The 13,762-nt window shown below is 44.0% G+C and overlaps 1 protein-coding gene across 4 annotated transcripts in view; it reads right to left on the reverse strand.

Annotated features, from left to right (window-relative positions):
• The window catches only part of ahi1 (Abelson helper integration site 1), a 26,299-nt gene extending 13,890 nt beyond the window's left edge, over nt 1-12,409 (reverse strand). For all 4 annotated transcript variants that reach the window (XR_008573504.1, XM_054797147.1, XM_054797146.1 and 1 more), the window contains exons 1-11: nt 11,709-12,409; nt 10,936-11,045; nt 9,800-10,251; nt 9,655-9,719; nt 3,756-3,942; nt 3,493-3,685; nt 3,315-3,410; nt 1,891-2,076; nt 956-1,108; nt 750-882; nt 548-671 (exon numbers count right to left, since the gene is read on the reverse strand). Coding sequence is in view for 3 of the 4 variants with exons in the window: in XM_054797147.1 (XP_054653122.1) it covers nt 548-671; nt 750-882; nt 956-1,108; nt 1,891-2,076; nt 3,315-3,410; nt 3,493-3,685; nt 3,756-3,942; nt 9,655-9,719; nt 9,800-10,251; nt 10,936-11,045; nt 11,709-11,718 (1,709 nt within the window). In the remaining variant the exon portion in view is untranslated. The remainder of the gene's footprint in view (nt 1-547; nt 672-749; nt 883-955; nt 1,109-1,890; nt 2,077-3,314; nt 3,411-3,492; nt 3,686-3,755; nt 3,943-9,654; nt 9,720-9,799; nt 10,252-10,935; nt 11,046-11,708) is intronic.
• Between the last annotated feature and the right edge of the window lie 1,353 nt (nt 12,410-13,762).

The raw sequence follows: 13,762 nt of genomic DNA on the forward strand, positions 1-13,762 counted from the left end.
TCTTAAAAAGAAAAACAAAAAAAAAAACAACAGTAGGGACACTCCTATGCCGTACCACTGTATAAATGGCAATTAAAAAATACCAGCAGTGCTTCAGTATCTTCCCGCTTGATGCTAAATTTACCAATCAAAACACCCCATTTCTGCTCAATATTTGCTCCAGCTTGTAGCTACACGGTAATAATTATGGTGTCTGCCGAAGGTAAAACACAGGACGTGCGCACATTAATCTCGTGTCAAAAAAAGTGCCGTTAACAAAAAAAAAAAGGAAAAACTTTGACAGCCCTATTAAATACATACTGAATTCTAAAAAATGCATAAAAAAAACAAACAAAAAAACAAACAACAAAAAATAACACCTGACCCCAATGCATCACTGAAACACTGTGGGACTACAGCATTTGAGGAAATAAGCAATGGATTTTAAAGCACTTTACCTACCATTCTAGAACTTTCTAAAGCAAATTGGCTTGTCCAATTTGAAATAGGTGGTGGGTGTACTGACCCCTAGTGGCGCTACATATAAACAGCAATTCTGAGACATGACCTGACAGTTCCATCCGAGGAGGCGGACAAAAGGCGTGTATCATCTGAGGACCAGCAGAGTTCGTAGACAATCTTTAAATGGCCGCTGAAGGCAGCCAAGACTTTCCCAGAGGGGATCTCGAACACTGAAAGAGTACAGAAAAGGTATGAGTGTATATTTGCGTATGCGGAGTGTTTCTGTTCAGGAGGGAGCTGACACTCACCTACAACAGGGAAAGTATCCCTGTCAGCACAAGCAGCAGCGAGGAGAGTCCCAGCATGAGAAAAGAGCACAGTCAAGCATCCCATCTGACCGCCACGGAATGCCAGCATGGGCTTGTTAGGTATCCGGCACACCTTTTGACAACAAAAAAAAGCTTAGCGTTTCATCCTGGAGCGCCATAAAAGTGAAGACATTCTTGGGACGTACCTGTCCGGGAAGCCTGCTCCACTTCAGCACCGTCGGCTTGTCTTCCAAGTGTGGCGTTGACATCCTTTTGGTGGCGCCGTCCTGCAGCTCGCTGTAGGAGGTGCTGCCTCGTTCCTCTTGCAGCGCCATCATGGAGCGAATACTGGGGTCCACCTGAGGAAGCAGAGGGTGCAACATAAACGCACCACATTGGACCAGATTCCAACTTTATATATCAGCGCCGACACAACCTATGCGACCTTTGAACTGATACATATTAGGTATTCAAACCACGAGGTGTCTTTGGGTTAGCTTACACTGCCAATACTCATTTGTAGGGAGCAGAGAGTACCTACAGACATGTTGTCCTTGGACAGTGGACAGCATGTATTTTCAAATTTCGTGAGTCAGAAAAACAACAAAAACGAGTGTGATATTGGTGAAAGCGGGATAACAGGATTGAATTGAATGTTTCATTTTTTATATGATGAACCAAAGGCCTCACATTTAAATGTCAAAAATAAATACAATAAGAAAACAGTAAAAATGTCCAAACGTCACATTTATGCCATTTTTTGTGAAAAAGCTTAATGAAACTGTAAATGCCACCAAGTAGAGCACAATACAATATTACAATAATAAGTATATTATTACTATTACAGCAGGTGATCTGCTCAATCACAAATGTTATTGAATCCAATAACAATATAATAAATATAATTCATTATTCAATTATTTTACATACATTATATACATTAATAATAGAATTATCATATAATAATCTATCGCTATATAATAATAATAATATACACCAATGTATGCTAGAGGGCGTGCGCATCTATTATGCCTGTGTGTGTGTGAAGGAGCAGAGGGGCTCTTCATCAGTGACAAGACTGTTATTGATCATATCACTTACACATACACAAACATTGATGATTAAAACTCTTGTTACTTACATGCTGAGGTATTTTGATGCCTTTCACCGTCACGTAAAGTGTGGACGCGTATTTGACTCGAGGGTAATGCCGCCACCACTCGACCACCTCAATGGAGCCCGGCTGTCTCCGCACCCATGTGGGCAGGCAGTAGAGCTGGAGGCGAAGTTTACTGCCGGCATTCAGCACGCCATTGGCTCCCACCAACTGAAGGTTAACGGGAGAAACACCAAATTGAAATATTAGCAATGACAACACAACTGAAGACAAAATGCAGTTTTTAAATGAAACTTTTTATTATTAAGGGAGACCAAAAAATCCAAAGCTCCATGGCCTTGTGTGAAAAAGTGATTGCCCCCTAAACCTAGTAAGTGGTTGGTCCCCCCTTAGCAGCAACAACTGCAACCAAGCGTTTGTGATAACTTGCAATGAGTCTCTTACAGCGCTGGGGAGGAACTCATCTTTGTGGAATTGTTGTCATTCAGCCACATTGGAGGCTTTTCCAGCATGAAGCGCCTTTTAAGGTCGTGCCACAGCATCTCAATAGGATTCAGGTCAGGACTTGGACTAGACCACTCCAAAGTCTTCAGCCATTCAGAGGTGGACTTGCTGGTGTGTTTTGGATCATTGTCCTGCAGCAGAACCCAAGTTGGTTTCAGCTTGAGGTCACCAACAGACGGACATTCTCCTTCAGCAGAATTCATGGTTCCATTTATCACAGCAGGTCTTCCAGGTCCTGAAGCAGCAAAACAGCCCCAGACCATCACACTACCACCACCATATTTTACTGTTGCTATGATGTTCTTTTTCTGAAATGCTGCATTACTTTTACACCAGATAATGGGACACACACCTTATAAAAAGTTCAACTTTTGTCTGGTCAGACCACAGAGTATTTTCCCAAAGGTCTTGGGGATCATCAAGATGTTTTCTGGCAAAATTGACACGAGCCTTAATGTTGTTTTTGTTCAGCAGTGGTTTTGGTCTTGGAACTCTGCCATGCAGGCCCTTTTTGCCCAGCCTGCAGCTCTTAGGATGTTGTTGTGGGGTCTTTTGTGACCTCTTGGATGAGTCGTCGCGGCGCTCTTGGGGTAATTTTGGTTGGCCGGCCCCTCCTGAGAAAGTTCAACACCATTACATGTTTTCACCATTTGTTGATAATGGTTCTCACTGTGGTTCGCTGGTGTCCCAACAATTTTGGGGGGCGCCAATCACTTTTTAACACAAGGCCATGCAGGTTTGGATTTTTTCCTCTTCCTTAATTTAATAAGAACAAGTTTCATTTAAAAACTGCATTTTCTGTTCAGTTGTGTTGTCATTGACTAATTAATTTTTTTTGATGACCTGAAACATTGAAGTGTGACAAACACGAAAAAAACAAAGAAATCAGGAAAGGGCAAAATACTTTTTCACACGATTGGTATTTGGTAGACCTACAGCGGTACCTTGAGGAAGGCCCACGCGATCTTTCGGAACCCCCGCTCGTTCACGTCAACATCAACGTTGGCTTTGGCTTCCTCCATGCTTAGAAAGTCTAGGATCTTGAAGGAAATACAAACAATTATTGAAAAAAAAAACATGACACAGGCTCGGCTGTTTCACAGGTGAAGGACCGTTTGTCACCTCAAAGAAGAGGATCACGTTGGGGCCCTTAGAGTCCTGCTGGACAAAGTGGCCAAAGGGCTCATTGAAGATTATCTGCTCCTGCCACTCAGGAATGACCGTCTTGTTCTTCTTGAAGTCAAAAGGCTGCGTCATGATGGGCAAGATGTGGTCAACACGGTCTTGTTCGTAAAAAGACGACACTGGACGGTGGCTGTAGAACAAGCAGGAACACTTAACTGTGACGAAGCTAAAACAGAATGACGACTGGGACCCTCTCTAACCTGTCTTCCTTCATCACGTACTGGCCAGTGACTTCATCCACCAAGTGGACCTTGACCATGGGATGAGAGATGCGCAGGTCCGTCTTGAGGCAGTCTGTTCTGTGCACGTACACCCCAAGCACCAGACCGTCATCAGTGACGGGCTTCTTGGGCGCTGCCTCGGTACCATCTTCTTCCACAGCTGAACCTGAGCATTATTACAGCAGTCACTTGCTATGCAGCTTGAGGTAGCAATAGAAAGATATCCACTATAAGAGCTGCATGAAAAATGAGTGGTGATCGACAACGACGATGTATACCAATGTACTCTGTCATACACAAAAAGCACAATTAAGAGTGTAAAAGTGGTAAATTACAGTTCCCCCCATTCTCTAATTAGTGTCGGGTCAAAAAACATTGGCTTTCACAGTTGTGGCTGTGGGCAACCTCTTGATGTAGTTCTTTGATTAACTCCACAAGCTGGCATTATCAGCGTTTGCAGTATCATGAGTGGCCAGGAGCTTTCTCCATCTCCGCATGCGCTTGAAAATATTGCTATTCAGCTGTTGGTGTGAGAGTTGTGCTTGTCACACTTGCCTTACTGTTTACGATGGACTTATCAGCACTATTATTGCTGACTGAGCAGCTTGCTCCTTGCCGCTATTACAGTTACACTATCGGTGCCCGGTTGTGCAATATAATTGTTTAGAATTGACCATGTGGTCAAAGAGAGGGGTTTGTCTTTCAACTTTCTCATGCAGCCCAAATCATTATTGAAGTTAAATAATGGACTTGCTATATATTAGGACACACCAGCTGCTCGGAGCATGTGTCCGAATACAGTGCACCTTGCTGGGCCACAGCAGGTGGCTCCCTCTGCTGTATACTCCGGTTCTCTTGTTAGTAGTGATGTGGTAGTAGTAATGTCATATTTGGTTAGGACAAATCAGCAAGTACATTTGGTCAAATTATAATTTGTTCCAGTTGTTCTTACCTCCAGGTGTGCACAAAGTAGTTAAATCTAAATTTCTGCTGGGGGAACCCTGAGCGGTGCTTTGTTATTGGACCTCTGTGCTCGTCACAGATGGTCCACAACGAACACCTTGTTCAAGAACAAGGGTGTTCACATGTGCACAGAGCATCAAGACACCCTGGGCCACAGTTCGATGATTGACTTTGTGGTCGTGTCGTTGGAATTGTGGCCACATATTTTGGACACTCGGGTGAAGAGAGGGGGAGAGCTGTCAACCGATCACCACCTGGTGGTAAGTTGGCTCCAATGATGGGTGAGGATGCTGGTCAGACCTGGTAGGCCCAAACGTATTGTGAGGGTCTGCTGGGAATGACTGGCAGAGTCTCCTGTCAGAAAGAGTTTCAACTTCCACATCAGGGAGAGGTTCGACCATGTTCCGAGGGAGGTGGCGGACATTAAGTCTGAAATAAGCCATGCTCCGTGCCTACATTGTCGAAGCAGCTGATCGGAGCTGTGGCCGTAAGGTGGTCGGTACCTTTCGCCCAAAGTCGGCTACCCCCGTGACCCTAGCAAGTACAAGCGGCATAGAAAATGTATCAATTATATAAAGTAGAGATGCACATTTTTTTCCCCAAAATGATACGGATAACTTTCCGCTTCTCGAGACCGATATGGTACAGATAACCAATTTCATAACTCTTCTTTTTTTTTATATGTACTTTTTAAAATAAGGGAATCCACCGAGGGAGCACTCTCCAGTACTCCCTCTGGAGATCCCAAAATGGGGGGGTATTCTGAACTGCTTTTTGGCACATAAGCACAAAGAACAGTCAGGACCCGTCGCCCCACCCAAAGGTGGAGGGAAACCCTCTCATTCCCCGGGCTAAACTCCAACATACAGGCCACAAGCCGGGCTGCAACAACAACTGCCACCCTTGCCCGTGGCCTCTCATTGCTGGCAACGCCAGAGTGGAATAAAGTCCAACCCCTCTCGAGAGGACTGGTTCCAGAGCCCTTGCTGTGTGTTTAGGCGGGTACGACTATATCTCAGAAAACTCTAAATTGTAATAAACATGCCCTTGCTCTACATGTCACAACTACTACTAACGTTCCAGCGGGCAGCAGAATAACGTAAGAGCGGAGTAAACACTAGCGGCAGCTCTGCTAGCTCGTAGTACCTCCTGACATGAATTACTTGAAAGAAGTCTGCTGATAATGTCAACAGTCAAACAGTCTGTGATAGTGAAAGCATGTGTGTGATTGAGAGAGAGCGGGTAAAAAACTCAATTGACTTGTTTTATTGGAGGCTGGTTAGCTAGCGTACCATAACATTAGTTCCCCGGTCTGGCTCTCAAGGCTCAGCAGACTATGTATAGCAATGGGGAGAATGTACAGCATGTCATGTGGAGAATAGTGTTCGCTTGCGTGAAAGTCACGTGAAAAACTCTACAGCTCACGACTACTGCAATAACATAACGTGAAGAGCGGAGCAAACACAAGCAGCAGCTTTGCTAGCGCGTAGTCCCTCCCGATATGTCTGTGAATCACTTGAAACAATGCTGTTGGTAATGTCAATGCGTGAGCAGTCCGCGATTGTAGAAGCCTGGGTGTGTGCTTGTGAAAGAAATTCAATTCAGTCTTGTTTTGTTGCATGGAAGTACGCTAAGATGAAGGCTGAAAAAATTTAGGGAGCTATTATATTTAGCTATTTATTTTGTATTCAACTTAACAAGAATTGCTGCTGAGCTTAACTCCCTGCACTTTTTATGTTTGTACTTAAAACAAAAGGTAAGTTATATATAAATGTTACTTTATTAACTGTGCAAACATTTAAGGAAAAGTTTTTAATTCAACTTCAAATTCAAGAGATGCTTCTGAGTCTAGGATCTCTGTGCTCTTCGCAAGTTTTTTTTTTTTTTTTTTGGGTTAAATAAACATGATTGAGTTAAGTGTTAAGTGTTTGTATTAATCAACATTTTACGCCAATTTTTTACTGCAAACGAATATCGCCTCCAAATATCGTTATCGGCCTCCTTAACTATTGGTCGATCTCTAGTCGGGACCCAAAATTGTGTTGCCGATCCATTTTGGGTGGGTAGTGGATATCTAGTCAAAAGTTATATTAAAATATGTCAAATAAAATAACTACGATACAACTGATCTCTGCCTTTTGTTTTCCTCCTTGGCATAACATCATTGTCAGAAATGAAATATTAGCTTTTTCTTATTTAATGCAATTTATGCCTGACAACGTGGGGGCATGCTCCTAATGAGACTACGGATGGTGTCCTGGGGGATCTCCTCCCAGATCTGGACCAGGGCATCAATGAGCTCCTGGACAGTCTGAGGAGAAACCTGGCGGCGCCAGATGGACCTAAACATAATGTCCCAGAGGTGTTCTATTGGGTTTAGGTCAGCTGAACGTGGGGGCCAGTCAATGGTATCAATTCCTTCATCCTCCAGGAACTACCTGCATACACTAGCCACATGAGGTCAGGCATTGTCGTGGATCAGGAGGAACCCAGGTCCCACTGCACCAGCGTAGGTTCTGACAATGGGTCCAAGGATTTCATCCCGATACCTAATAGCAGTCAGGGTGCCGTTATCTAACCTGTAGAGGTCTGTGCGTCCTCCCAGGGATATGCCTCCCCAGACCATCACTGACCCACCACCAAACCGGTCATGCTGAATGATGCTGCAGGCAGCATAACGTTCTCCACGGCATCTCCAGACCCTTTCACGTCTGTCGCATGTGCTCAGGTTGAACTTGCTCTCATCAGTGAAGAGCACAGGGCACCAGTGGTGTAGTTGCCAATTGTGGTGGTCTATGGCAAATGCCAATCGAGCTCTACGGTGCTGGGCAGTGAGCACAGGGCCCACTACAGGACGTCGGGCCCTCAGGCCACCCTCATGGAGCCTGTTTCTGATTGTTTGGTCAGAAACATTCACACCAGTGGCCTGCTGGAGGTCATTTTGTAGGGCTCTGGCAGTGCTCATCCTGTTCCTCCTTGCACAAAGGAGCCGATATCAATCCTGCTGAGGGTTGAAGGACCTTCTACGGCCCTGTCCAGCTCTCCTGGAGTAACTACCTGTCTCCTGGAATCTCCTCCATGCGTCCAGGTACCGCAGTGATGCCCTGGTCCAGATCTGGGAGGAGATCCCCCAGGACACCATCCGTAGTCTCATTAGGAGCATGCCCCGACGTTGTCAGGCATGCGTACAAGCACGTGGGGGCCACACAAACTACTGAGAATCATTTTGAGTTGCTACAATGACATTTTAGCTAAATGGACCAGTGTGCTGCATCATTTTTTCACTTTCATTTTTGGGGTGTCTTTGATTTTCCCCCTCTATAGGGTGATCATTTTCATTTCTATCAAATGATGTGGCATCATTTTGTTACTAATACATCACTCACTTATTATCAGGAAACATATTCAACATCATTTTCCCCCCAGTTTAGATCTGATGTGTTTTCCAAGTGTTCCTTTAATTTTTTTGAGCAGTATATATATACTGTATATACAGTAGTCGCCCCTACAACGTAAATAATCCGTTCCAAGAACCTTTATTGTTATAGGGATTTTATGTTGTACGAACCATAAAATACATGTAAATAGCTTAATCCGTTCCAAGATCTTCCCAAACTCACACCTTTGGTCCTTCAAAATATTCAAAGTCCACCAAATATGGTGGGGAAATATAACAAAACAGCATAAACATAGTAGAGTAACATTCCAATATAAAATAAGGTAAATAAGGTATAATGGTCGATGGGGAACGGGCGTATAGTCTAGCAATATCACTTCATTTCATACCACCGTCATGCTTCTGGATCATTTCCTGCTTTGTTTCGATTGACAACGTGACTACGGTAATTTTAACACAAATAAAAGTAAAGAAATTAAGAAGAGATTTCATCGCAACTACGATGAGGAAGGGAGCTCGCATACAAATATGGACGCGCTGGATAAGTCAGCCAATGAGATAAGAGCGTATACGTTGCCCCAATCATCAGCCAATGAGATCAGAGCGTAGGCGGTGCACCGATAATCAGCTAATGAGAGCATGAAGCCAGAAGGCCATCAAGTGTACTCTGTTAGTCTCTCTGTCGCTTGCACGGACTTGACGCTTTATGTTATATGGAATTCCTTACGTAATACGATGCGAATAATTTACATAAATTCTTTACGTTCAGTGGAATTTACGTAAAAGGAGGTTTACGTTATGCGAGGTTCTACTGTGTGTGTATATATATATATATATATATACTGTATATATATACACACACACACATAGTTATTTAATTTGACATATTTTAATCTAATTTTTGACTAGCTATCCACGATATATATTTTTTTATATTTTCATGTATGCTTTGCAGTTATGTTCCCCGTCATTTCCTTAATAAATTCCTCTAAAATATAAAGCACGGTGCACATGTAATTATGTGTATTAATGTCTAAAAAGATGATGATGTAAAATGATGATCATAAAAATAATAATAATAGTAATAATATTAACAACTTATATTACATTTAATTAGTGCATGTGTTCAAATATATTATATTGGTCAAGTCAGGTGGCCGAGCGTGTGGCATGTTGGCCACACAGTCAGGAGATCGGAAAGACCGATGGGCATCTCTGTGTTTGCATGTTCTCCCCGTGTGTGTGTGTGTGGGTTTTCTCCGGGTACTCCGGCTTCCTCCCACATTCCAAAAACATGCATGTTAGGTTCATTGGTGACTCTAAATTGTCCATAGGTATGAATGTGAGTGTGAATGCTTGTTTGTCTATATGTGCCCTGCCATTGGCTGGTGACCAGTCCAGGGTGTACCCCACCTCTTGCCCGAAGTCATCTTGGATAGGCTCCAGCAAACACCCGCGACACCAATGAGGACAAGTGGCATAGAAAATAAATGGATGGTTAAGTTAGCAACCATTTACTTGACTTTTTCTTCTTCTTTTTCTTCTTGCTGTCATGTTCCACATCAGCATCCTGGCCGTGATCTCTGTTCGAGAGAAGATTGTGACATGAGAATAAAGTAATAGTAATAAAACTGCAGGGTACAAACCAGCACCACAAACCCACCCAGCCTCCGACTCGGTGGTCACAGATTTTGGCTTCTTCTTTTTCTTCTTGCCCGTGTCGTCATTCACCGAGTCCTCTGCCTTTATGTCGTCCTCCGGTACCATCTGCTGCTGGTACTGCAGCAGCAGCTCGTCATTGTCGTGACCACCGTGCTCCACCTCGCGGTCCCCCTTCCCAACTTCTTTCCGTTTGCCCTTCTTACTCGTGCGTCTGGCGTCTTGGAGGTCTTCTGCTTCCAAGCCCGCGGCTTCGTCGGGCAAAGGACGGCTGGGAAGGGCTCTCTTGCTCTTCGGCTTGGCTTTAGATGGTTGAATGTCCTCTTGGTTACTGCTGTTGTTGATGTTCATGTTGTTATGTCGGGGAGGCGAGGAGCTGCTGCTGTGTTGGGAATGATGCGTGGTGTCATCATTGACCTCCTTGTCGTTAAGGCTGACATTTTGAAGAGTTTGAAGCTGAAAAGAAGTAAAATGACAATGACAATGGCCTTTATGTGTCACTAATATAGAGGTACAAGCGAAATTGTGCAATCACCTGTCCGTACATATACAACATATACAGGACAGCATGACTGGGTGATAAAAGGGGGGACACAAAAGGGGAGACCAAGAAGAGAGGGGAGGAGAAAAAAAAAACAGTCCAGTGTGGGACCGGCAAAAACCCTCTGCAACATAGGCACAAGTAAGACAATACAACATAAGTAAGACATTACAACATAAAAGGTCAAAACCTCACACCGGGAGAGGGGAAAAGGGAGATTGAAGTCTTGCAGTGCAGACATGTTAGCGCGTAACGTGGACCCCGCCTTTCTGCACTGGGGGGGATGAAGCAGTGAAGGCGTGGAATAGGGGAGGGTGTGTGTGTGTGTGTGTGTGTGTGTGTGTGTGTGTGCGTATGTGCATGTATGAGGGTGCCCTTGGATGCATGTGTGTGTAGGCCTGAAGAAGTTCACCCAGCCTATTGCCCAATCTTGGAACCTCAAGTGCGCAGAATGTCATCGTGATAACAAGGCAGTTGCCTTGGAGACAGACATGAGCGGGCCCCAGGCAGAGACAACAACTGTTTTAATTTTCCTGTCATTGCCTGAACAGATCATACAAGTTCCACTGCATATAATATGAAGTTGGTCATATACTTACCACAATGCTTTCTTTGCTTTCAGTGTTTTTCTTTTTGGACTTTTTCTTCCTCGTGTGCTTCTCTGGCGTCTCGTGAAATCTTTCCTGGGTGTTTGTCCAGTTACTCTCGCCTGTGAAAGACAATCGGTAGGCGTAAAGTGTTGTATGGTCATTGTAATAAGGATAAATAACTGCACTAATTCATTATTGATCACCCGCCACTTCATTAGGTTACTTGGCAAGGGAACTAGGCGACATGCTAGCATGTCAATATGAACTAAACTCTCTATGGAAGGGGTGTCCAGAGTGCGGCCAAGGGGCCTTTTTTAAATTAATTAATTTATTTTTTTAATCGATCTGCGGCACAATTCTAAAAATATAATTTAACAAAAAAACAAAACAAAAAAAACAAATGAGAAGTGGTATAGAAAATGGATGGAAAAACAACAGTAAAAATAAAATAGAAAATAATTATCTCAGAAAAAAAATCTAAATATTAAGAAAAAAAGTTGTAATTTAACGAGAATAATGTCATAATACATGTTAGGAGGAAACAATGTTACGTTTCCTCCTAACATGTTGTAAATAACGGAAATAAAGTCAAAATATTACGGGCATGAAGTCATAACATTACAAAAAGAAAATTTACAAAGATTATTTAAGAAGAAACCTGAAATATTTGAAATATTTTTTTAAATACAGCAAAACTGGGGGGAATTATCAAATATCAGGGGCATAATTGCTCCTGAGTGCTTGATAAGGATTATTAGGAGTGAAACAAAAGGAAATCTCACCTGCAGGCATCACCGGCCCGTCTCACTGTGCTAGCCACGTTAGCTTGCTAACGTTCGCTCAACAGCCAAGAATGACGTCATGCGTTCGCGTGCCCTTTGACACGCCAACAACCTCTCCGTGACCTCTGACCCCAACCCAACCGCGGCTCACGTCAAAATGTTGAGAAAGGAGTGAGAAGAATGAATGAGACCAAACTCTGGCGGAGGCAACCACGAAAGGCTGACATGATAGTATGCGTGATAGTGGTCAGTGATCTGTTCCGTAATGATGTAGCGCCACAAACAGCTGACGTCCAAAGCCTGCCAAAACCCACGGCGCCGAATGCTAAGCTAACAGCAACAGAAGGTGAGCCCGTGCGGAACTCGCCCGTATTTGCGTGTCTATACAGTGGCGCCACTTGTGCTCAGTATTAACTGAGCAGATCCACAAATATGTCACAGTTCATGTTTACAAGATTTGTCAACAAACTGAATCGCGCCAGGAAGTGTTTTAAGCAGCCTCCGTGATTTGTACAAGCTACGATGCAATTCCGCTCGCTCCACTCACACAATATCAATACCGCGTCGTGGCTGTTTCATCGGCGTACATTTCCGCAACGTATTCCGTGTTGGTGTGGTTTATGCTGCCAAAAAGCGAGACAACAACATGGGTAGTACAGTCCAAGAAGAAACGGCTACACGTAGAGGCGCTTCCAACTTCTTCGTCGTTCTGTTTTTTTATTGATGTCATCGTCTTGTATTTGATACTTCCCCCTGCAGGATAGGAATGCAACTGCAGCCACAGTCAGTTCAAGGGAGTGATCAAACACACTGGCATCGATTGTCTTAGCCTGTATCAAGCTGCCAAACTGAAACCACTGGAGGTTTTACGGACCAGTTTGTATTCTCGCGACAATACGAGACAAAGTGCGTTCCTTGTCGGTTCATATCTGTGTTGTCATGACATGAATTGTCATATTGCCCCCTCAGGGCGATCGTTTTTTGGGATCGGCTTTGAAAGAAATTTATCGGCATATGCCAAATGTGTGTTTTTTTCAGGAATGGGCCGACGCTAATCGGTGGCGGATCTATTGGAGCGTCCCTACAAAAGACAAGTGAGAAGCGATCGCAGCTTAATTAGCCCTGGAATGACCGCCATGCTAATAAAATCCATGTTTTGCTAACAATTCAGGTGTAGAGCACTTACGAGTGACACCGGCAATCAGGTCCAATAAAGAAGTGACATATTCACAACAACGAATACTGTGTTGTCAGGAGTATGGTATGTTTTACTGGCAGTGATAGCCAGCCTGACAGATATCAGCTTGCTCTTTGCACACTGCACAGAGCTGAAGACGATAAACAATGTTGTTTAGCAAGTCATTTGGCATGAAAACCCATATTAATATTCTGAGATTCATAATGACGCTGCAAACAAAGATGACCCATTGAATTTCTTGCTGCATGCTGCAACACATAGCACATTAGCCGCCTAGCTAGGGCGTCAGAACAAGCCAGATGGGAATTAGCACTGCATTAGCCGCCATGAGCACAAGGCTGGCTAATATGGAGCATATTAGCAGGAGAAATGCAGATTGATTTGGCATTACGCATTGTCTCGGGGTGTCACGAGACACACAGTTCATGAGACGAGACGATACACACTCATTTTCACACACTCATTTTCACACACGCATTTTCGGCCTTTGTATTGAGTTCTCCAATAGTCCTATAGAGCAGCTACAAGTACACACGATAACCCGCACAGAGAGCTTTCTAGATCTTCCAGGTTGCTCTTCTGACTCTTCAACACGACCAAGTAATGTTGGAAAGGCGGCGGACTTCAGCAACAGTTTAGCGGACAGCCCAGCTTCGTATTGGCCCATGTTCACAAAACAGTCCCGTGTGAATCAGCAACTCCAACCAATCCGCCTGATGCTTGAGGCTTGATCTTGAGGCAGACCCGAACACTTCCTGGGAGCCATACACGCTAACACAGTGAGTAGAGCAGAGCAGGGGGAGGGCAGGCCTACTGTGTGTGTGTGTGTGTGTGTGTGTGTGTGTGTGTGTGTGTG

Source organism: Dunckerocampus dactyliophorus, chromosome 13 (assembly GCF_027744805.1).
Source record: "Dunckerocampus dactyliophorus isolate RoL2022-P2 chromosome 13, RoL_Ddac_1.1, whole genome shotgun sequence".
Classification (NCBI taxonomy): Eukaryota; Metazoa; Chordata; class Actinopteri; order Syngnathiformes; family Syngnathidae; genus Dunckerocampus; species Dunckerocampus dactyliophorus.